The following is a 24,275-nucleotide window of genomic DNA, read 5'->3' on the forward strand; positions in this document are numbered from 1 at the left end:
AATCAACCCACCCACAGGCCTGCATCAGGGCTCCCAAGCCGAGGCCCCAAATGCCCTTGTTTACTCGTAAACATTCACTGAGCACCTCCTGGGGCCAGGTGAACACCTGAGGTGCACACACATGGGTCTGCCATGCCCTCAGGGAGCACCCAGGCAGTGGTGGAGGCAGTGGGTCCCTGAGTAACAAGAGCCCAGGATTCCATGAAGGAACAGAGGAGAGCTGGCTCGGTGACCCCTACAGACCCCCACAGCACCAGTGGGCAGACTGCCCTTAACCACGCTGCCACAGTCTGAGTCTTGAAGGATGTCTGGACTGAGAGGAGATATAGGAAGATCGAGGGAGAAGAGGAAAGGATGAAAGATGGGAGCCCCTCTTCCTATGAGAATACTCTCTAGGCCTTACACCATAGCTCCTGCTGTGCTTGGTCAGGCAACGCCCTCCTATGGCAACAGGGAAATTGGAAATGCCTTGTTATTTATTCATTGATTTGACAGAGGCAAGGTGGTACAGTGGCAGGGCTGCTTGTAAGACATTAGGATTCAGGTCCTAATGGGTTAGACATGGTACTGACTTTCACTAGAAGATGCTGAGGAGCATCCCAGATAGCGGCACCCAGGTTGGGGCACAGAATCTGAGTCGCAGGAAGGGAAATAAAAGAGGTGGGAGTAGGTTGAGGCATGGGGCGTCCTTCCTGGGAGCAAGGCCTGTAGCTGGGCCAAGAAGAGAGGGGATGGAAGGAAGGCCGCTTTCAAAGACTTAGCCAGGATGCCTGTCATGCTGCCTTGGCTTCTGATGGAGGGAGGGTCCATATCTAGTGCCCATCAGGCAGAGAGCAGCTGTAGCACTAAGCAACTCCAGTTCCATGAAGCCCAGGCTCAGACAGGTCCAGCAGCTGACCAAGGCCAGCACCCATGGTTGACCAGCTGTCAGCCAACTGTCCATGGCTACAGAACAGGGGCTGAAGAGGGAGAGATCAGTGACCCATCACCACTTACATGGAGGGGACACAGCCCACACCTACTGCCCCTATATGGCGAAGATGCTGCTGCAGAGAAAAGGTAACCAGGGCAAAGGAGACACACCAAGAGTAACGGGGAGCCTGGGAGGAGTTGGACTTTAGTGGAGTGGGGGTGGGGAGCTTGTCTCAGCTCACCTAGAACTCCCGTTCATCTCTCTCCCCACTCAGAAGCAGAAAGCAGGCTCAGGCCCAGGGCGGCCTTCTCCAGGCACCCAGTTGGATTACTCCGCCATGGGGGTGGGGAGAAAGCAAGAGTAGCTGTATCTGCACTGCCGGCCCCCCAACCTGGGTGACTGAAGTCTTCCCAGCCCCCAGCCAGCTATTCGGTTCTAATCTCTCCTCCTCCTCCCCTGCCGTGGGGGTTGGGGAAGCTGGGTCTGGCCATATCTGCAGCTTGGCTGAGGGCCCTTCCCTCCACGCACACCCACCCACCTCCTTAGCCAGCAAGCACAAGGATGAGCAGGAGGACACTGAGGGAGGCGCAGGAGGAGATCTTACCCCCCCCCCCGCCATCACGTGGTGGCATCCTTAGGGAGTCCGCGGGTCTCAGCTGCAAAAGTCATTGTTTATAAACAGCCACAGAGCCTGGCAGGGAAAGGCCGGCCTGTCCCCGGGTCCACACCCGGCTGCGATGGGCGGGAGAGGGGGCGGGCTTCGCCGCGGGGCACTGGGGGACCACCCTTGCAGAAACACAGATTCTGCAATCTCAGATTTGTGATTCGGGGTCGGCAGGGGAAGTGGCGTCAGCAGCTGGCGTGATCCAATTCAATAAACTAGAGGAGGCTTGGGATAGGAAGCTAATAGGGCGCAGACCCCTGCCCCCGAATCCCTGCATTTCCTGCAGTCGGGGTGCCCCGGGAAGCCCCTGCTCCACCCCCACGCCAGCCGGGTGTCGCCCTCGGCGAGCAGGGGTCGGGTTTCCTGCGGAGCCCTACACGCCCCTCCTCCGGGCCGGCTCCCACCCCGGCCGGCAGTGGGCTCCCTAAGCCAGCGCCGCCAGCCCCTCCCGGCCGCCGGAAGCGCGAAGCCCCTACTCTGGCGAGGGCTTCTCCTCCAGGGTGCGCAGCCCTTTTCCCGGCGGGGCCCGGCCGAGCTCCCAGTCCGCAGGCACCTCTTGGGAAAGGAAACCCGATCCCACCTTCGGCCGGCAGTGGACGAAGGTGGAGAGGCAGTGGAAAGGAGGGAACCGCGGGCGCCGGGCTCCCGCACCCGCGGGCCAGGAAGCAGCCTCGGAAGTACCGGGATACAGTGGCCCCCGAGGCGGAGGGACAGGCTCCCTCCCGCCCCCAGGGTCGCCACACCCGGGTTGCCTGCGTGAGCCTGGAGAGCTGGGGGTCGCCACCTCGCCTCTCCCGGCTCTCGGCCTCCAGGGCAGGGTTAGCCTGGACCATGGCCCCGAGAAAAGCCCCGAGCGAGAGCCGCCACTTCTCTGCACATGAGCCGAGAAGGTACAAAGCGGCGGAGGAGGGGACTGAGGGGACAGCTGAGCCCTCCCCTGCCCTGGCCGGGGGTGGGGAGACAGAGGACGCGAACCGAAGAAGGCGCTCAGAACGCCGCGGGGGACACAGCCTGGGGACTCCAGGAGGCCCCTAGAAAGCTGTCGTCCGGAGGTGACAGCGCCCGACTCCGAGCGGGGACTGGCCCCGGAGGCGGGGGCATGGGAGGACAGGTGGTAGGGACAGCGCGGCGGCCGCAGCTCCGGCTCGCTCACCTTCTCCTGCGCGCGGGTGAGCTTCTTCTGCACGTTGCTGGCGATCTTCCCCGCCGTCACCCCCTTGCTTCCCATCTCCGCCATCCCGGCGCAGGCCTCGCCCGGTGGCGGGCGCCGATCTCGCGCACGGAGGCCGTGCGCGCCGAGCTCCCAGCCCCCAGCCCCGGCCGCGCGTCCGGCCCCGGCGCCGCTCCACGCCGAGCACTAGACAGCTGGGCCGACTGACGGAGGCGGAGCGTGCGCCCGGCAAGCGGGCGAGCGATGCGGGACCGGGAGAGGGACGGACCCAGGGAGGGGGAAGAGAGGAGGGGCCGGGCCTCCGCGGCGGTCAGCATCCCCCGCCCGCCCCCTCCGGACAAGACACTGCCTTTTAAAGGGCCACTCCGAGCGCCGGAACCGCGCCGCCTGCGAGGAGGGAGCGGCGCGCGCGGGCGCTCCAGGCTGCGGTGAGCTGGACTCCCCGGACGCTCCGGAGACACCGCCCCGGGGCGGGGACTAATACGACAGTCCTGGGTACAGCGCCGCCAGGGGCCAGGCGCCTCGGTCCTCCTCCCAAGCAGTCACCTCCTGCAACCCAGGGAAGGAGACCAGGTGGAGAAGAGGCGTGCTTTCGAAAATCAAAGATTAAGTGTAGCGATTGGTGCGCAGCCCGAACAGAGAAGCCGCGCTGCTGGGAGAGCGCGGTGGGAGCCCGATCTCTATCCCTGGGCTCACCTCCCAACCCGCGCCTAGCATCCGCCTCCTCTGGGTCTGTCTCCGCACCGCGGTTCTCTGGGCGCCGCAGGGACATCTCCACATCTCTGCCCCCAGCGCCTAATCGCCTGCCAACTAGGCGCGCGGTCTTCCAGTTTCCCAATAATTATTATAAGAACAACCTAACATTACTGAGCTCTTACTGTGTGCCTGGCACTGTGCTAAGTGACTTGACAGACATTATGTCACTCAGTCTCCACTACAGCCCTATGAGGTAGGTGCTATTATTATTTCCATTTTACAAATGAGGCATCAAGAGGCCTGGAACTAGATCTCTGTCTCTACATTCCAGGCTCTCCACCACTATCCTCTACGTTGTCTCCTATTCCTGCAAGAAGGAAAATGATTAATGATCATTATTCGTGGAGAAAATAAGGTATTATTAGGCGGCTTTGCCAACAGACCAATTACACTTATTCTAAATTAATAAATATCTATTGCTGATATCCACCCCCTACCTACCCCCAAAACCTGTCAAGGGCTATGAAGGATGCTACAGCAGTTTTCTGGCCTGGAAGTCAGGGTCTGGCCCTGGAAGTTTCTCAGGAACTGTGGACTGAGTTGAACAGAGAGATGAGTCCTGCTGGCTTCGATGTGCCCATTGCATGGACAGGGGCCAGGGCTGGGGCATGTGGGGCCCACACAGCAGTCTGAGGAGCAGAACTGGCAGAGGACAGGAGCCTCTGGGAGGTTTCCTGGAGGAACAGGAAGGGCTCTTGCAGATCACACACCAAGCCCCTTGTACAAATGGAGAAACTGAGCCCAGGAAGGAAAGGTTCAGCCTGGGTTCACATGGGTGGTTCTCTCTTCCCTGGAAGGCCCTCCTGCATTTTATCTGGCTACTCCTGGTTCTCCTATTATTGCCCAGCACCGCCTGTGGGCCAGGATCTTAATTAGTCCTCCCTGCTGGCCTATTAATATTCCTATTCTGCAGAAGGACACATGGAGGCTCAGCAGTGCCTCATTGCTAAAGGTCACACAGATAGTCAATGACGAGCAGAGATCCAGACCCAGCCCTTCCTGCACGAAAGCCCTAGAAAGCACCAACCACTGCTTGAATGGTAAGCATTCATCACAACTATCATAAATTCATGCCCGATTTGTGAGTCACAAAAACAAAACCTAAACAGCCTGGGTTTCTAATGCAGCTTTCTCCTAGAAGTTCAACATGCTTTCACCTCACAGTCTCTTCCCTCCTAATCTCATGTTTGTTCTTCTAATCATTCTCTAAAAGTGATTTCTTCCAACACTCCTCTGAGGAAAGGCAGAAATGAGCAGAAGTCAAATCATATTACAGTCAGCCCCCAGGGTACAGAGAGATTCTACTTCACTGGACTTTGGTGCTTCCAAATATCACTTTACAGGAAGATTGGAAGCAACCGAAATGTTCATCAGTGGAATAGGGTCACTTTGACAGCCCAGCCACAGGAGGGGCCCTTAGGGAATCAATTAAAATGACCATTATGGAAATTATAGCAATACGAAAATAATGCGTATGGCATAATTATGCGTGAAGAGGAGAAGAGTGGAAATTGTACACGCACTATCATTGCAACCACATAAAACTAAATTAAATGCTCATCATCAAAGTCTCCAAAGAACAATGCATAAAAGAAGTAGATGTGTTAGGGTCAAGGCATTATGGCTGATTTTTTTTCCCCTTAATTTCCTAAATATTCAGTAATATGTCATATTGCCTTCATAAAAAGAGCCACAGCTCTGTTTTTAAAGAAGGTGATTCTTTATCCAGTGTCTAGATTGGAAAGACTTTTCTAAACACGAAAGTATTGGAGGATATATTGAAATTTTAAAGCGCTAATTTTGAGGTACATAAAAATTAAAATTTTTGAGCCTCGAAAAATAGCATCAATACATTGGTAGGATAAAAGTTTGTAAAGAAATACTCTAAAAATGTTAGTACAAGTTCAAGCGGTAGAATGTAGGAAGTTTTTACTTTCTTCTTTATAATATCCATAATATGTGATTTTTTTAAAAACCATAATAGCCCATCATTTTAATTATCAGGGGGGCAGAAGCTATTTCCACTTTGAAAATAAGTTTGACATAAAAAATTAAACTGTAAGAAACTGGAAAAAGTATTTTTGAAAATAAAACTCTTATAAATTCGTAAGAAAAACATTAAGATCACAAAATATAAATGGGCAAGTGGCACAAGTGGACAAGTCACAAAATTGGATACTCAAATAATCAATAAATAAGTTTTAAAAGTTCAGTCTTACCAGAAAAAAAGAAATGTTCATTAAATCAGTGAGATACCATCCTTGTTCCCACTTTCCTCAAATCAACAAATTGTTTTTTAAATTATGTTACTTAATAAAACCAGAGAGACAGAAACTCTCACATACTGCTTCTGAGAGTATAAATGGATATAAAATTTCTGGAAAGCACTCTTTCAATAGAATAAGAATCACCAGAACGTCCATATTCGTCAACCCTATAATCCAAAGTCTAGGAAAAAATTCAAAATTTTAGCAAAGCTTCAAACACACAGATGTTCATCACATTATTTATAATAGTGCAAAACAGAAAACATCCTAAATATAACCAGCTGAATGCTGAATGGTTAACTAAACTATGGTATGGCCATACATGAAATGTTTACCAAAACAATCATGCTCGTGAAGTCTTTTGTGATGGGGAGATGTGATGTTAATAGATGAACGCAGGATATTAAATTGTATTAACTGTGTCATGCCAGCTGCTATCCAAAATCGGATTGATGTCTCTGGGTGGGGCAATTCGGGGTGGGGTTTATTTTTTTGTTTTTTTTTTGGTTTTTTTTTCCTGCTTCTTCCTTTTTTATTTTCCAAATTTTGTACATATACTATTTTTGTCATCAGAAAGAAATACTGTTAAAAATACAAGTTGAAATGAGGAAACTGTCTCCCGGACAATAGTTGGGAAACCGCAGTGTGGCAGAATAGAAAGAGAAAGCACAAAGCGGTGCGAGGGTGCCGCCTGCTTCTGCACTGCCAAGGGGTGGGAAAGATGTTCATTCGCTCCCTTGCTTGTTTGTTTACTTGTATGGTTTTAATCAACTTTATATTTTAGAGCAGTTTAGGTTCACAGCAAACTTGAGCGGAAGGTACAGAGATTTCCCATATACCTCCTGCCCCCACACACCCACAGCCTCCCCCACTATCAGCATCCCCCACCAGAGTGGTGTGCTGGCTACAGTTGATGAACCTGCATCGGCACACCATTACCCCCAGAGTCCACAGTTTACACTAACATTCATTCTCGGTGTTGGGCATTCTGTGGGTTCAAACACATGTAAAATGACATGTATCCACTATTATAGAATCATACAGAGTCGTTTCACTGCCCTAAACTCTGTGCTCTGCCTGTTCAGCCCTCCCTACACCCCAACCCCTGGCAACCACTGATCTTTTTACTGTCTCCATAGTTCTGCCTTTTCCAGAATGTCATATAATTGAAATCGTACAGTAAGTAGACTTTTCAGACAGGCTTCTTAGCAATAGTCATTTAAGTTCCCTCCATGTCTTTTCGTGGTTTGATAGTTCATTTCCTGATAGTACTGAATAAAATTTAATTGTCTGGATATACCACAGTTTACTTATCCATTCACCTGCTGGAGGACATCTTGGTTGCTTCCAGGTTTGGGCAATTACAAATAAAGCTGCTCTAACCATATGTGTGTAGGTTTTTGTGTGGACATAAGTATTCATCTCCTTTGGGTAAATACCAAGGAGCACGATTGCTGGATCATTTGTTAAGAGTGTGTTTTGTTTTGTAAGGAACTGCAAAACTATCTTCCAAAGTGGCTGAACTATTTTGCATTCCCATTAGCAGTGAATGGGAGTTCCTGTGACTCCATCCACATCCTTGCCAGCATTTGATGTTGTCAGTGTTCTGGATTTTGGCCAGTCTGATAGATGTGTAGTGGTATCTCATTGTTGTTTGGGAAATAACTTTTTTAAACCATGAAGAACACAGGCAAGTAAAGGGCAGTCCTCCTTTCCCTTAGAGAGGAAAGAGCACCGCCCCTAAGCTTCATTCTTTCGGAACTCCTTCCTTGGTGGGTATAGTTTAATAAAACCTTGTCCCTTGTGCCCTGATGTGCACACACCCCAGGTTCAGGGATGAGCACATGACCCAAGCAGACCCAATAAGAGCCTTGCCTGGGCTGACCTATGCTTGTAGGAACCAGCAGTTTCTCTTTCCACTAGATTTGCTAAGTTGGGAGGATGTAAGTCTACATCCACCAGAGGCCAGCTTGCCCACCATGTGAAATATCTGCTAGAAGTGGAGGTCAACAAAAGTGGAGAGATGGAGAGATGGGGACAGAGAAACAGAGACAGAGAGACAGAATTAATGATTTTGCTTGAGAACTGGGTCTCAGTCATGCCTGCATCCTGCCCACTCTCGTCTCCAACTATCCAGCTACATGAACCAACACATTTTTTTCTTGCTAAAGCCAATTCAAGGTCACTTGTGATCAAGAGTCATGACTAATATACTGTTATCATAATAACATCCTTCTAAGAGGCAATACTACTGCATCCCTAATGCTACAGGTATCTTCAAGCTAGTCTTTCCTGAATACCTGAACCTGGTGCATCTGCATTAATATGGAGTGTCCAAACTGGGACAGTTGAGTGAAAGGGGAAAAAAATAATTACACCGGGGTAATTGGACTGTTATGGGCAAATAGGGATGTGTAAGGACCCAGCAAGGGGTCAGACTTAAGAAGAAAGTGGGGAAAAGAGGCTAAAGACATGCAGTTCACAGTCTGTGCTCTGGCTGGTACTGGACAGCTGTCCATCTCTCCCCAGGTCTTTCCATCTACCCCAGGCCTGTCTATCGTGTTCCACTTCTGTCCAGCTTTTCTTGAGGCAATCCTTGCAAAAGTGGGAGGGCAATCCCCCAGAGAATCCTCTGAAAGGACCTTTGCCAGGGCTTCCAAATCACCTGACCCAGATGTTTAAGTCCAGTGTAGCCAGGCCCTGCAGGAGAGGCCTGTGGAGGGGCCAGTTACTGGGCTACCAACTACCTCCAAGATATTAACAAGGCTTTTAGCAATAAGTAAACCAGTTACTTCCTTTTACCATCAGCAAACGAAGTCTCCAAGAGCAAAACATTTTTCAAGATTATCAGCTCACCTATGTTTCTCTTCCATGTCCTTAAACCTTTGTTGACCTCTGTGTGGTCTACACAGGTCTATGGTGTGGCTAAAAGGGAGTAGATCAAGAATCACTGCCTGCTCCTTTTAAATGGAGCAATGATACCCACCAGGTAAGGCTGTTGTTGAGAATGAGAGGTAACATAGGCAGTCCTGGCTCAGGGATGATAGGCCTTGGTAAATGGTAGTTGTTATTGTGAATCCAGTCTCTTAGTTAATCAGGTACGTGGCCCTTACTGCTGGTGAGACAAAGCAGGCTGACCTTTGCCAGTTCTCAAATGGGTAAATAAAGGTGCAGAAAAGCAAATAGCCCTTTGCCCAGCACTCCTTCAATAAATCACTGCTTAGTCCCTATAGAAGGAACATTCCAAGCTTTGGAAATGCTCACTGGAAATTTACTGTACAGTACGGTCGTCCATCGGTATCCATGGGGGATTGGTTCCAGGACCACCCAAGGATACCAAAATTTGTGGATGCTCATGTCCCAGATATAAAATAGTATAGTATTTGCAAATACTACATCCTCCATATATTTTAAATAATCATCTCTACATTACCCATAATGCCTAATACTATGCAAATGCTGTGTAAATAGCTGTTACACTGTATTTTTTATTTGTATTATTTTTGATTGTTGAATTGTTATTTATTGTTGTTTTTTCCGAATATTTTTGATCCATGGTTGGTTGAATCTGCAGATACAGAGAGCTGACTTTACTTATCTTTGTATTATCTATGGAAAAAAATGGCTGGCTAAACAAAGTGCAGAGACAAAATTGTACATGTACATTTTTAAGCATTTCTAAGGTTTTATTTATCTATAAACAAACTAACAAGCTATAGGACCACTAGGAAGACTGGCCAATGCCTTGAAACTGGGCTTCATTTACAAATTACTAGGTAGCCTTCAGGAGTGCAGTTTCAGGGTATATAATAAAAGCCTTATAAACATTTGCATCCTGAGATGCATCTGAGACTCTGTCCTTAGGACATAGTTATAGGTACAATGATGTTTCTCACAACAAATAAACAGTGAAAAGTTGGAAGCAACCTAAATATCCAAGCATGGGTTGGTTAAATAAGCTCATTTCTAAGTTCTGGTTTATTTTGAATACTTTGAATATTAAGCTACTATTAAAACTTGATAAATGTGGGCCGGCCCCGTGGCTCACTCGGGAGAGTGCAGCACTGGTAGCACCGAGGCCATGGGTTCGGATCCTATATAGGGATGGCTGGTTGGCTCACTGGCTGAGCTTGGTGCAGACAACACCGTGCCAAGGGTTGCAATCCCATTACCGGTCAGGAAAAAAAAAAATTTTTTTTGATAAATGTGACTTCACAATTTTAAAAGCCTACTCGCCCAAAGATACTATTATTGAAATGAATTAATTCATTCAGATAAAACTATGATACGTATATCTAACAAAGGACTTGTATTCAGAATATATAAAGAATTGATGTAATTCAACAATAAGAAGGCAAACAATCCATTCAAAAAAAAAAAAAGCAAATCATGTGAAGAGACCTTCACCAAAGAAGATGTACAAATAACAATAAACACATGAGAAGAAGCTCAACTCAATTAGTCCTTAGGGGCCTGGCTGGTTAGCTCAGTTGGTCAGAGCACAGTCAGAACCCAAGGTCAAGGGTTCAGATCCCCATACCAGCCAACCACCAAACAAAATAAAATAATAATTAGTCTTTAGGGAAATGCAAATTGAAACTACAATGATCTGACACTACACACTCACAAAAATGGCTAAAATTAAAAAGACTGACACCTCCAAATGTTGGTGAAAAGGTGGAGCAACTGGAACTCTACCCAAAGCCACTCTCCCCTTATACCAGACTCCTTCCCTCATGATACATTTTTCTTTTTCTTTTTATCTTTTTCTCCTACCTCTTCTCCTACCCAAGGTCATTATATGTTTCTGAAATCTAATAGTGGGCCCAGCTGAGTGTTTTACCCCGAGCATCCCCATGGCTGCAAATAAATACCTGGATGGGGAGGAGCTCTTAAACTCCAGAGCCAACATATCCATCTCAGCCTTGCCCAGACAGGCCCCCAATACAGATGGGGGTTGGAATATATCCCTCCTAAGGACACGCACATGCACATCTGACTTACCCACTTTTCCTCCCTCATTTCTTCACCCAGCTACTTGGCAACCCCTCCCCACACTTAAAGACACAGTTCAGGCGTCACCTCCTCCAGAGAGCTCTCTCTGGCCCATCTAACTCAGGCAGGGCCAAGTGACCCTCCTCTCTACTCTCCCAGAATCCAGGACTTGCCTTTCTCTCACACACAGCACCCCCTCCAAAAGTCATTCTGTAATAGCAGGGGGAAGGGTACTCTGGAACCCAGTTCTTAATTCTGACAGATAATGAGGGCCCATCCGCTGTGTTTCTTCTTGTCTGGGGATGATCTGCTTTGAGGAGGAGGCAATGCTCATTTGGGAAGAATCACTTCCTGCTCAGATACTTAGTTGAGAAATGACAACCCCTTGAGTAGATGTGATGCTCAGTTTGACAACTGCAGCCTCAAGCTGTGGCTCCTGGGTGTGGTTTGCTCTGACCCCCAGTTCCTTCCCTGAGGCCAGGCAAAGAGCAGACACTCAGCAAACAAATGCTCTTTGCTGCTGTGAACCTGGCTATGGGCAAGGTCCACCTAAGCTCGGAAAAGGTGCTCAGCACTGGGAGGGTGGTGACCTACCTGGAGCTGGGGTCTCATCAGTGGGCAAGCTGCATTCATCTGAATGCATTCATCTGCCTATCTGTCTTTTCACTTATACCCCGCCCTGTTCCCTCCTGGCTCTCTTACTGACATTGGCTGTATTAGATATGCGCGTGACATTAGGGTTTTACAAGTCATTGGCCATGTTTAACTCTCTTTCTTCCTGCTGACCTGCATGGCTTCTAAAGCTGGCTTCTCCCACCTGCCTCATTGCTGGATCCTGGGAACTGGCGGGTGCGCCTGGGACATGCTGGGCTCGGACTGGCAGGAGCTCCAGGAGCAGGAGCGTGGGGCAGACAGAGCTTCACATTCACCAGCGCAGGTGGCCAGCGTCACTCTCACAGTGAAATCATGTTTCTCGCATTTTATATTTCACAGAGGAGGCCACAACATAATAATCTTTTTGTTCATTCTAAGTAAACATCTGACAATGCACAATTCGGTGCATTCTGCCCCCCAAACACAACAATGCTGCCTTAAATTAAAAAATGACTGAAAACATGTGCATCTCAACCCACAATCCTGGCTGTGCAAGAAATACTTGACATCCTTTACTCTTTCCCTCCAAGTCCTGATTTCACCAGCAGCCCCTGCTGCCCCAGCCCCTGTCTTAGAAAGCTGCGGCCCCCCTTGGTCTCCCTGCCAGGTCCTGTGCCATGCATGCTGGCATGCTCCTTCTCTGCTCTCATCAGTCTGGCGTCAACTGAGTCACCCACACAGCTGCATCACAGTCTGTTCCAGGGCATGGGAGAAACATTCTATATCCCTCTGGTGGGTGTCTCAGGCAGAGGGACAGACGTAAGGAGTTGTCTTTCTCCCTCCATGTTGGGGCTGTGGGCCACTCTCTAGGCTTCCTTGGGCCCTCTGCCCAGACAGAACACGCAGATGTTTCTCCCACCTTCTGCGTGACTGCAGCGGCAACTCTGGGCAAGTCGATGCTCTCAGGTTCCCCCACACCTAGCTGGGATTTCCATCAATCTCTGCCTGTCCCTGGAGATTGAGGATCCTGAGGCCAGGACATCTCTCTGGAACCTAGAAGCATCTAAATTCTCTTCACTTCCTCTCTGATTCTCTGCAATCCCACCCCAAGAATGGCTTTCTGGTAAGACAAGAGGAAGCCTTGCTCTCAGCTAATTCATCATGCATTGCCCCCAGTCTGCTGCTTTATAAACAGGTCCAGGCTTTTAAAAGTCAAAAGCCAGTTTTCTGGTCCATTCCTTGAGGCGATGAAAGCTGAGAGCTCATGAACTAGGGAGGGTAGAGGTAACAGGAAATGTGGAGGAAGAAGTTTTGGTTGACATTCCACACGCTATCCTGTTTATCATGCATATATCTACAAAGATACATATGCTAGTTTATGCAAACCCCACTGTAAACTTGAAGATGAAGTTTATTGCAGTCTAATAAGGCCCCAGCACAGGCTGTCTCTAAGTGCAGAAACAAAGGCTATTACAACTGAGTTCTGCGGTGAAATCTCCCCAGTCAGCATTCACTGAGCACTGAGCAAGTCTGGACACTGGGGACACACACACACAAAAAAATTGCCTGGAAGGAGACTGACAATACTCTATGAACTGCTCATAGTAGATAATATCCAGTAACATAAAATGCTGCCTCTTGCCAAAACTTCTACAAGTGGGCGAGAAACCTGAACAAGGTAGACATTCTGCAGACGCACAAACATAGCCACCTTTGGAAGAAAGCGACTGCCTCCTGTGAGACCTCTACCCAGGCGGGCCTCACTAACTGCGCCTGCATCTGCCCAGGATGGGGAGGTCCCTGCAGCCAGCACCGTGTCTTACCCATTCTAAAAGGCAGGCCCTCGTGCAGGCCATCTGGAGGAGCAAGGCATTCCCAGTCAGTGAGCAGGCTCTTGGCCCAGCTGCTGAGAGAGCTATGAGGCAGCCCAGAGTGAGGCCCGCCCGGCCCCAGGGTCCAGGTGGGGACAATTTGGCAGCCTGGAGGAAGCCACATTCCAGGATTCTTGGAGGAAGCCTGGCTGGGCTCTTTGCTCCCATGGTGCTCTGTAACAAGCTAACCATTACAGCTACGTTGTGTCTGCACAACCCGGGTTGGCTCTGCCCCCGAAGACCACCTTCCTGAGCCCTCTTCTCCACTCACCTGCATTGCCCCCTCAGTTGCACCTGGCCTCCCTCTCCAAGCTGCCCTCCTCACTGCCCAGGGGAGATTTTTCTAAATTGCCCATCTGACCGTGCCACTATCCTGCCCTTCACTGCCTCCCCAGAGATTTTAAAATAAATTCTAAATATTTTAGGTTAGTACAAAGCCCCACCTCCCCTCCAGCCCGGCCCCCACCTGCCTCTGTGCACTCCTCTCCCTGCACTTCCAGGCTCATCCAGCCCCAGCCCCGCCTGCCAACCCTCACCTGCAGGCCTGGGCACAAGCTGTCCCCTGCAGTCTTTGCCTCGCTGGTGGCACCTCATCTTTCTAGACCCAGTTCAAGACTCCTGCCACCAAGGAAGCCTCCCAGGTGCACCAGCTGGGCCAGCCCCTTTGTCATGAGGCCTCTCAGCACCTATTCCACCTTATTCTTACCTGTCTCTCCCAAGGAGGAGCCACCCGCCTTGTTCATCTCTGGTCCCCCAGCATCACATGCACAGCACACGTGAATGCACATGAGGAAGGAGAAGCAGAAAAGGAGAGCGGGAGGAAGGGTGTACAACTTGCACCTTCTATGACAGATGCAGCCCTCCGGGGCAAACCCCGCAGACTGCATCAGCTTGCCCTCACAGTGGGCCGGCAGGCGCACGGAGGAGGTGCACAGAGACGTACAAGAAGGTCCATACTCTCTACTATATTTTTTTTGAAGAAATCTTTATTTTGCTGTTTTTGTTTTTTAATTTTAGTTTGAAATAATAACAAATTCACAGGAAGGTGCAAGATATTGTAGAGAGATCCTGTGTACTCTTCACCCAGTTTTCCCGAACAGTGACATCCTGTATAACACAAGTATCATGTAAAAACCAGGAATTTGACATTGGTACGATAGATGTCTGAAGTCCTTTGTCATTTTATCAAATGTGTAGATTCCTAGTAAGCACCACCGTGATTGAGGTACAGCCTCCCAGGAGCTCCCTGATGCTACCCTCATCGTCACACCCTCCCCCCGCCGTCCTTCAACCCGGGTACCACTAAACTGCTCTCCCTTTCTATGATTTTGTCATTTCAACAATTTTATATAAATGGAATCAGAGACTGGCTTTTTTCTCTCAGGATAATGCCCCTGGGATCCATCCAATCTGTTCCATGGTATGGGGGGGATAGATCATTCACCTGTTGGGGAACATTTTTGTTGATTTAGTTTGGACGACTACAAATAAAGCTGCAATGAACAATCGTATCCACATCTTTGTGTGAACATAAGATTTTGTTTCTCTGGGATAAATACTCAGGACCGCAATTGCTGGATCATAAAAGTGTATGTTTAGTTTTCTAAGAAACCACCAAACTGTTTTCCAGACTGGCTGTACCATTTTACACCCCCACCAGCAAAGTATGAGAGATACAGTCTCACTGCATTCTGAAAGGAATAAAATTTAGCACCAGTTAAAGGATGAGACACAAACGCAAGGCAGCTCCCCGGAGAAGGTTTTTTATGCAGCGGGCACATCTGCTTTTATGGGGTTAAAAGAGAGCTGATAGGTTTGTTGAGGACACGGGACGTTCGGGGATTGGATGGATTGCAGTTGCTAAGGGGCCAGGAGCAGGGAGCCTGTGCTGATTGGCGTGCGATTCGCGCCAGCGGGAAGGAGAAGGTGGAAGAGAAGGGTAGCCAGCGCCATGATGGGGCGTGGCCGAAAAAGGGCTCTCATACGACCTAATACATCCTTGCCAGCATTTGGTGTCACTATTTTTCATTTTAACTGTTCTAATAAGTGATTAGTGATATCTCATCATGGTCTTAATTTGCATTTCCCTAATGGCTAATGATGCTGAACACCCATTCAAGTGCTTATCTGCCACCTGTATCTTCTCTTCACTGAAATGTCTATGTCTTTTGCCTGTTGCCTGACTGGATTGCTTCTTTTCTTCACAATGAGCTTGAGAGCTCTTTACATATGAGGTGTATTTGTCTGTTCCTGTTGCTTATAGCAAAATACATGGAACTGGGTACTTTGTAAGAAAATGAAATTTATTACTTACAGTTTCAGAGGCTGGAAGTCCAAAGTCCAGGGAACACCTGTGGTGAGGCTTTCTTTGGTGGTGACTTCAGTGACAGCAGGTTATCACATTGTGAAAATGGCAGAGCAGAGAGAGACTAACTGCACATGTGGTCTTCTTTGAAAGCCCTCGGAACCTCGCCTCTGACCATTATTAATCCATTCACTATGGCATGGTCCTACAATCTAATCACCTCTTCAAGGCCCCATCTTGTCTGTATCTGCAAAATTTCTTGCTGAGATTTTGATAGGAATTTCATTGTATATCAATTGGGGCAGAATTGACATCTTTTCAATGTTGAGTCTTCTGACCCATGAACGTTATACATCTTCCATTTATTTAGATCTTCTTTGTCTTCTTTCATCAGGACTTTCTATGAGGACAATCATGTCATTTGCATATAGGGATGGTTTTATTTCTGCCTTTCTTATCTGTATGCCTTTAGTATTCTTTTCTTGACTTATTGCCACAGCTAGAATTTCCAGTCCTGTGTTAAGTAGCAGTGGTAAGAGTGGACATTCTTGGCTTGCTCTTGATGTTAGGGAGAAAGCATTCACTCTTTCACCATTAAGTATGATGTTAGTTGTAGGTTTCTTGTAGATGTTTTTATCAAATTGAGGAATTTCCCCTCAATTCCTAGTTTTCTGAGAATTTTTATCATGAGTGGGTGTTAAATTTTGTCAAATGCTTTTTCTAGATCAATTAATATAATCATATTTTCCTCTTTAGCCTATTAATAAGATGGATTACATAGATTGATTTTTGAATATTGAACCAGCCTTTCATCCCTAGAATAAGCCCCACTTGGTCACCATGTATAATTCTTTTTATATATTGATTAATTCTATTTGCTAATATTTTGTTAAGAATTTTTGCATCTATATCTGTGCCACATATGGTAATATAAGGATTTAACATTAGTATTTTCTGAATTAATCATTTGGGAATGTCTTTATTTGCAAGTTAGATCAACAAACACTAACTTAAACACGTAAGAGTTTATTTTTCCCATGTAATGGGAGGTCTAGGGCAGATACAACTGTTCACAGATGTCATCAACAACAGAGATTCCTTCTGTCTTCCAACTCAGTCACTCTAGTGATAGTTTGTTGGAAGCTTATCCTCACAGCTGTAAGATAGCTGCTGCACCTGCCCCATTAGGCAGGGAGAAGGGAGGGGTAAAGGGTAAAGGACTAAAGCTACATGCCTTCCAAGTGTGTCCCTTGTACAGAGATGATCCGGAAGCCCAGCCAATGAATGACTTTTGCCTTCATCCTGTTGGCCACAGCTGGGTCATGCTCCATGCTTGGCAACAAGGAAATTCGGGAAAATGAATATAAAAGCTGTCACAGTTCTGTGATCACTGTGCTGATAGTACGGAGGCAGAGTAGGCAACCACCAGCGTTGGTACCATGATCATCTTCATAACCACCTTATAACTAGGTTCTGTCATTCAGCTGGAATTCATGTTCCTGTTTAGGATCATACTGGAACCAAGTAAATTCCTGTATCTCAAGGTAAAAAGAAAAGAACAGGGCAGATTTTACATGTCAATGTTAGCATCAAGTCAAGAGAAGGCCAAACAACTTATAATGCCCCATAAAAAGGTTTCACAATAGTTTGGATAGCGAAAGTGGTTAAAGAACTGAGTCTTCCCATGACACCGAGTTCTGGGGGCATGCTGCCCCTGAAAATTAAAACAGCACAGCTGGCCAGTTAGCTGAGTTGGTTAGATCATGATGTTATAACACCAAGGTCAAGGGTTCAGATTCCTGTACTGGCCAGCTGCCAAAACAAAAACAAAAAAAAAGGATATCACATATCTAAAAGAGGATTCACTGGAGGCTGGCCAGTTGACTCAGTTGGTTAGAACATAGTGTTGATAACACCAGGGTCAAGGGTTGGGATCCCCATACTGGCCGGCTGCCAAAAATAAATAAATAAATAAAAAGTAAAAATAAAAATAAAACAGCAGCAACAGCTGGTGTCCAACTTATCACCCAGCAAAGTATGATTAGTAAGACAATATCTTTCATCACATTGAATTTATGTTGTTTTGATTTTATTGGTTTTTACAGATTTTTTTCCAATTTTTCCTAATGGAAAATTTCAAACATAAAAAAAACTAAAAATAACACAGCAAACTTCCATATACCCATCACCTCAATGCAACAGTTGTAAACACTTTGCCACCTATATGAGGTAAAAAAATTATGTATACATTATAAATGTACATATACAAAATATATATGAACTGCTTAACTCTTTCTCTTTATTTTCAGAATAAGAAATTGTGTAATAGTCATCAATGGTGGCAAATGAGGTGAGTTTTTCCCCTTTCTCTTTCTTTCTTTTGAAACATTGCTATGGATTCATGGGTTTTTATTTATTCAATGTTTTCCATCAATACAGTCCTTATTCTTTTTGATGCTCAAATTGTCCCAAATTTGGCAAGTGGGCGTCCCTTCCAGCTATCTCCTTGTCCTTTGGATATGTCCCTATCAGTCTTTAAAGTTGTATTAGTTAGGGTTCTCTGGAGAAATATATATATTTATAGATAAATTTATAAATATATATATCCTCTTGGTTCTGTTTCTAAAAGAAATTTTTTTAAAGGAATTGCTTCACCCAATTGCAGGAGCCAGGCGAGTCTGAAATATGTAGGGCAGGCCAGCAGGCTGAAAACTCAGGCAAGATTTCTACATTACAGTCAGGTAGAATGCCTTCTGCTCCAGAAAACCCCCGTTTTTACTTTCAAGGCCTTCAACTGATAGGATGAGGCTCACTCACATCATCTTGGGTAATCTCCTTTACTTAAAGTCAACTGAATATAGATGTTAATCACATCTACAAAATACCTTTGCAGAAACACCTAGACTAGTGTTTGGTGAAACAACTGGGCACCATAACCTAACCAGGTTGACACATAAAATTTACCAATACAAAATGCTTTTTTCTTTCTTGTGTAAGACATTTCGGGCTCACTCCTATAGATTAAATGTTTGTCTCTCCCTCAAAATTCATATGTTCAAATCTTAAATACCCCCCTTCCCCCCACTACCACCAAGTGAAGTTATTTGGAGGTGGAGCTTTGGGAGATGATTAGGTCATGGGATTAGTGCCCTTACAGAAGAGGCCCCAGAGAGCTGCCTTCCCCCTTCTGCCATGTAAGGACACGGTGAGAAGATGCCATCTGTGAACAAGGAAGAGGGTCCTCATCAGACACTGGATCTGCCTGTGCCTTTATCTTGGACTTCCCAGCCTCCAGAACTGTGAGAAATAAATCGCTATTGTTTATAAGCCACCATCCTGTGGTAGTTTGTTATAGAGCCTGAACAGAGTAAGATACTCACCTTGAACTTTTTCTCTATCCCTGGAATCAGCCGTTTTTTCTCCAAATGTCCTAATTTCTTTCAGTAGAAAATGGTATTTAGAACCCAAAATCTGGATGCTAAGTGTGCTCACTTCTACTGAGACATGATTGCTCCTGGGCACTTTCAGTGGACCAAGGTAGAAAATCCACATTTAGGGCCGGCCCCTGGCTCACTTGGGAGAGCGTGGTGCTGACAACACCAAGTCAAGGGTTAAGTTCCCCATACTGGACATCTTTAAACAGGAAAGAAAAAAAGAAAATCCACATTTAGAAAACCATACATTATTATTGATGTTTCTAACTCTTTAATATTATAGGGTTTTCTTCCTCCTTTAACTTTTTTGATTTTATATTTGTATCTCTTTTCCCTTAAACTAAAAATCTTGGTTTCACTTAATATATTTATTCATTTACTTTATCCAACAACATGCATCAAACAGTTTCAAAATTACAAGTTGAAGGACTAAAACTATTAAATGAGGTTTAAGGCTTGTTTTTACTTCTTCTGTCCTTAGAAGCATAGGCATGCTGAACAAAGACATGACCAAAACAAAAGCAAAAAGTAAGCCTCACACCTCTCAGTCATACGGTAAGCTGTCACTTATTTTCAGTAAAACTTTGTCATCCCTCATGTTAAGGTTATTATTTTGAATTTCATTGGTCTGTAATGTTGTTTACATAAGATTTCTAAATTTGTTTTGGGTTTATAGTAGTATAAGAGCTATCAGCATAAAATTTTTTTTTTTTTTTTTTGTCGTTTTTTCGTGACCGGCACTCAGCCAGTGAGTGCACCGGTCATTCCTATATAGGATCCGAACCCGCGGCGGGAGCGTCGCCGCGCTCCCAGCGCAGCACTCTACCGAGTGCACCACGGGCTCGGCCCAGCATAAAAATTTTATGCCTAATTTTATATTTGTATATATTTAAGAAATATTACAATCAAAACCATTTAGACCATAGTTTCCAGTAAAGATCTCATAGTGAAGCCAGTTATAGACTCTCTTGAATAGCAAGTAAAAAGTTAATTTAAAAAAAAAGGAACAGCAAAAATTCACTAATTCAGTTTTCACACTTTTCCATAATGAATCGATTCTTTATAGTAAGCCTATATCATCCTCAAAAAGTAAAAAAATAATAATTTAAAAAACACATCTATTTTTAAAATACAGTTTAAGCCCACACTTGGGGTCAGTAATCCTTTCTTCCTTCAAAAGATGACAGATAGTTCCACAGGCCCAGACTTGGCTTTCTTGGGTCAACTCACTGCAAATGACCCAAAGGTCAGTGATAGTATGTAACGTGATAATGTTGAAATTTCATTTCTCTCTCTCTCTCTCTCTCTCCGTGATAATGTTGAAATTTCATTTCTCTCTCTCTCTCTCTCTCTCTGTGTGTGTGTGTGTGTGTGTGTGTGTGTGTGTGTGTGTGTGTGTGTGTGTGTGTGTATTCTGCTGTTTTTTCACTTTCTGGGTAATACAGGTCCAGTTTTAGAAGGAGCAGAGAACACAGACAAGTTCAATACAGAATAGGCATTCTTCTTAGTGCTATTAGGGCTAATGATAAATAGGTACCTCCCTAGAAGAAAAGGCAGAGGAAGGAATCCGAGATGCCCTGACTCATTCTTTCATGACAGAAAATGAAAGACCTTCCCATGCTGCCATCTCTCTCCGACACGCTGTTGTGTCCAGCTGGAGCAGCTGGAGCCATCCTTGAGCCCACCTACCATGCTTGCTACACAATAACCCAGAATAACCCACAGCTTTCTCACTTCTGTCTGGGTTGACCCAGTGCAGGGATGCTTCAATCCAACATCTTAGTTCCTATTGCCTACAAAGATATCCGTATCTGTGCCTACATATTCATGTACAGACTTTTTTTTTTCTGACTCCTTGCCTTTCAGCCTGTTGTTTCTCTCTGGCCTTCACACAGGGTTTCATGAGGCTAGAGAATAAGAGCTGGAGGGGCTCTTGGACACCATCCTCTCCAACCACCTCATGAAGGAGACTGGAAACCAAGGTCCAGAGAGGGAAACCGACGAGCTAATGGTTCCACACCTAGTAAAACAAACATCCTACCTCAAGTCCTGTGTTCTATTCTTGGCTTTCCCTTCTCGTGTCCGGTATTCTAGGCACAATCCTGATAAGCTCATAAAATACCTCTATTTCATAGTCTCATGAGAAAGAGGAAGGCAGGAGGAACTGGGGCAGACTGCAGTTGGCTAAACTGACTAAGATTTCTGTTCCCTTTTGCCTTGCCACCTCCCCTAAAGAGGCTAGGAAAGTTAAATATTCACTTTACCAGCCTCCCCTGCAACTGAGGGAATATTTTGACACAGCTCTGGGAAATGGGACTTAAGTGAAAATCTTCTGGGGTTGGGAAAGGTTTCTGCTCTTCTTGATGAAAGGGAAATGTGCAACTGGAACCTTCTCTTCCTCACTCTTGCTACCTTGAACACAGTAAAATGTCTGGAGCCACAGCAGGTCTTTTGCGATGCTGCAGTGATGAGCAAGAGCCTAAGAGACCTGCAGGTGACGCTGCACTGACACCATGCAAGCAGTTGCCCAAGTTGCAGAATCCTCTTATATGACTATGCCTCTATGAATGAGATTTTCTGTTTCTTGTAGGAAAAAGCATTCTTAGTTGATACATACACAAACAACTTAGTTCAACAGCTATTTACTGAGCACTTATTGTGAACTTCACTCTGAGGATCCAGACATGAATAAGGCATTGTCCCTGACCTCAAGGAGTTCATAGTGCCAAGATTAAATTTATGTTCTTTACACAATTCTGTAATATAAATATGATTGTCCCCACTTGCAGATAAATGGAGGCTCATAAGGGTGAAGGAAATTGGTCAGGGTCACACAATGCTTAGAATTGACACCTGACCATGGGCAATCAATACATGAGCAGGCCTGCAACCTAAGACATGATCTTCAATGGCCATGAGCCCAAACTCTCTCAGACCTTTTCCTCTCAGGTTTCTTTTTTCTTTGGACTGGGGAAACTCAGAGAAAATCAGCTGGTTGGCAAGAAACACTGACATGAAAAGTTATGAGGTGGAGATACCCCAAGAGTGGGAGAATGCGTGGGACCTGAGAAGGGGAGACAGAGGGAGGGGGACAGAGAGAGAGAGAGCACACAAGAACAGGAGCAGGAGCATGCAGTAGAGCTGGGCTCTGGCCTGGAAAGTACCAAGGTCCCAGGTATACCCAGGGTCCCCACCCCTGCCCACTGGCTCCAGTGAGAGGCAGCTAGAGCTGGACCTACTGAAGTCACAGGAGAGGTACAAGCTCCAGTGACACCATAAGAGGCAGGAAGAAGAGACCCAGGGGTGCCCAGATCCAGAGAGGAGCCACTGGAGACCCACAGTGAACCCCTCCTCAGACTATAAGAATATGGGTCAGTCACTGCTCCCTAAGACCAAACCAGCTTCCTCTGGGATTCAAAGAATAGAAACTGAGGCCAGCTCAAGCAACAAGGGGGATGTCTGCCATGGGAACAGATGGAATCAAGGGACCCTCCTGGCCCTGCACTCACCTCACTGCCCCACCCCTCCTCACAGCAGACCCTCAGCCCTCAGAACAGTTGCTGAGCAGACACACTCAGAGGAGGAGAAGCTCTGAGAGTAGGGGACCCCAGCACCCAGCCCCTGATCCCCACTAAGACAACTTCTCATACTCCCTGCACTTGCCCCATGACCTACTCTGTTTTTTCTGGAAACGGGACTTTAACTTGAAATAGGATTAAAAACAAACCAAAGAATACTTCTGTTCTGCTTTTTAAAAATTCCTTTTTCTCCTTTTTACTTTCAGCAGAAGTACTCAGGGATGACCAGAGATAGCATGCAGAGAAAAAGTGGAAGGAAAGAGGAAGGGGAAGTCTGGATACTGACTGAGAGGCCCCTCATCCTTAGGCTTGCAGGGGACTGCCCCTTCCCCCAGCCCCTAAGGGGGCAGGGTCCTCACTGGCCATGCCAGCCACTGTGCCGGGCTCAGAGCAGATGCCCACTGCTGGTAATAAAAACAATAGCGGCCGCTGCCATTTCTGAGCATGTGCCCTAAGTGTCTGCTGTGCCCGATGCTTTTCATGCACTAACTAATCCAACCCTCATACCAACACTATGCAGCAGGTGGATCTCACCCCGTTTTACAGAGGAAGAAACTGACTGAGGTTCAGAGTGGCTGAGTGACTTGCTCTCAGACAGCAAGTGACAGAGCAGGCTCTAAATCTGAGGCCCTGGGTTGATTCTAGCCTCTACACCTGTTTTGCTGGACTCATACAATTGGGCCTGTCCAGTGTTTTTGATTTAACAATCAGCAGAGTTTACATGAAAACTCCCATTGCCGGATTTCCTAGAAAATTCAGGATATCAGGTTCGAGTGGGGTCACATCTCCTCCTGGCAATAATTGCTGAGCTGGGTAGCAACTGACCCCTTTACATCAGACTCTTCTCCTGAACATGCCACAGTCCTCAACAATCCCTATTGCACCTCCAATACAAAAGGCAAGAGTCGAGAGCCACCTACCATCCTCTTCCTGGTCTGCTCCACTTACTCATGGTACCCACATGGCCCTGTGGACAATGGTGTTTGCAACTGCACTTAGCTACACTGCTTCATGGATGGATGGATGGACAGATGGATGGGCAGATGGAAGGATGGAAAGGGCTTGGCAGACCTCAGCTGCCTGCCCAGGAGGTATCTATGGACAATGCCCCAGCCTCCTGTCAGCCAGCTCATCAAACCCTAACTGTGCTCCAGGATGTCTGCCCTAACGAGTCAGCCTGGCTGCTCATCCCCTTCCCCTGATGCCCAGGCACCATGGAATGACTCACCCCTCATTCAGCATTCCCTGTCAGAGCGTCCACTCCGTGTCAAAGCCTGGGGCAGAGAAGGGCAGACACTGATTCAGATGAAATGAGACGAAGCAGGCAAGAGCCTGGCCTGTGACAAGTGCCCAGTACAAAGTGGGCACAATAGAAGGCGGGTGTTAGGCCATGTGAGCAATCGCCATGTGAGCTCCCGATGCTGACACGAATTGAAATGGGAGGGGCCCAGGCATCAGAGAGCAGAGAAGGGCTGAGGTGAGACATGGGGGAATAGAGAGGATAGCATCCTGGGGTGGGATAAGCCGTGAAGGAGGAGAGGCGTGGGGAGTAAATGAGGAAGGAAGAGCAAAGGCCTGGAAGGGGCCTCAAAAGAAGCTGGGAGTCTGCTGACCCCATCTCCACCCCAAGATGGAACAGTCAGCATGAGGGGTGACCAAGGGACTTGAAGGAAGCAGTATGGCCTAATGTCCACTTCCACCCACCAAGGGAAGGAAGTTTGGAGGTC

The 24,275-nt window shown here is 46.8% G+C and overlaps 1 protein-coding gene and 1 long non-coding RNA gene across 4 annotated transcripts in view; one reads left to right on the forward strand and one right to left on the reverse strand.

Annotated features, from left to right (window-relative positions):
* Window positions 1–3,040, reverse strand: part of BIN1 (bridging integrator 1) — a 58,877-nt gene extending 55,837 nt beyond the window's left edge. The window contains exon 1 of one of the 3 annotated variants that reach the window (XM_063079601.1): window positions 2,731–3,040. In XM_063079601.1, coding sequence (XP_062935671.1) covers window positions 2,731–2,814 — 84 coding nt within the window. In that variant the 5' untranslated portion in view covers window positions 2,815–3,040. The remainder of the gene's footprint in view (window positions 1–2,730) is intronic. The other 2 variants (XM_063079618.1, XM_063079610.1) reach the window with 2 other exon arrangements.
* Window positions 876–20,967, forward strand: LOC134363864 (uncharacterized). The gene is made up of 4 exons (XR_010021777.1): window positions 876–1,059; window positions 17,846–17,886; window positions 19,452–19,525; window positions 20,866–20,967. It is a non-coding gene; the product is annotated as an uncharacterized LOC134363864 (long non-coding RNA).
* The last annotated feature ends 3,308 nt before the right edge of the window (window positions 20,968–24,275 follow it).

Source organism: Cynocephalus volans, chromosome 1, assembly GCF_027409185.1.
Source record: "Cynocephalus volans isolate mCynVol1 chromosome 1, mCynVol1.pri, whole genome shotgun sequence".
In the NCBI taxonomy this organism is placed as follows: domain Eukaryota; kingdom Metazoa; phylum Chordata; class Mammalia; order Dermoptera; family Cynocephalidae; genus Cynocephalus; species Cynocephalus volans.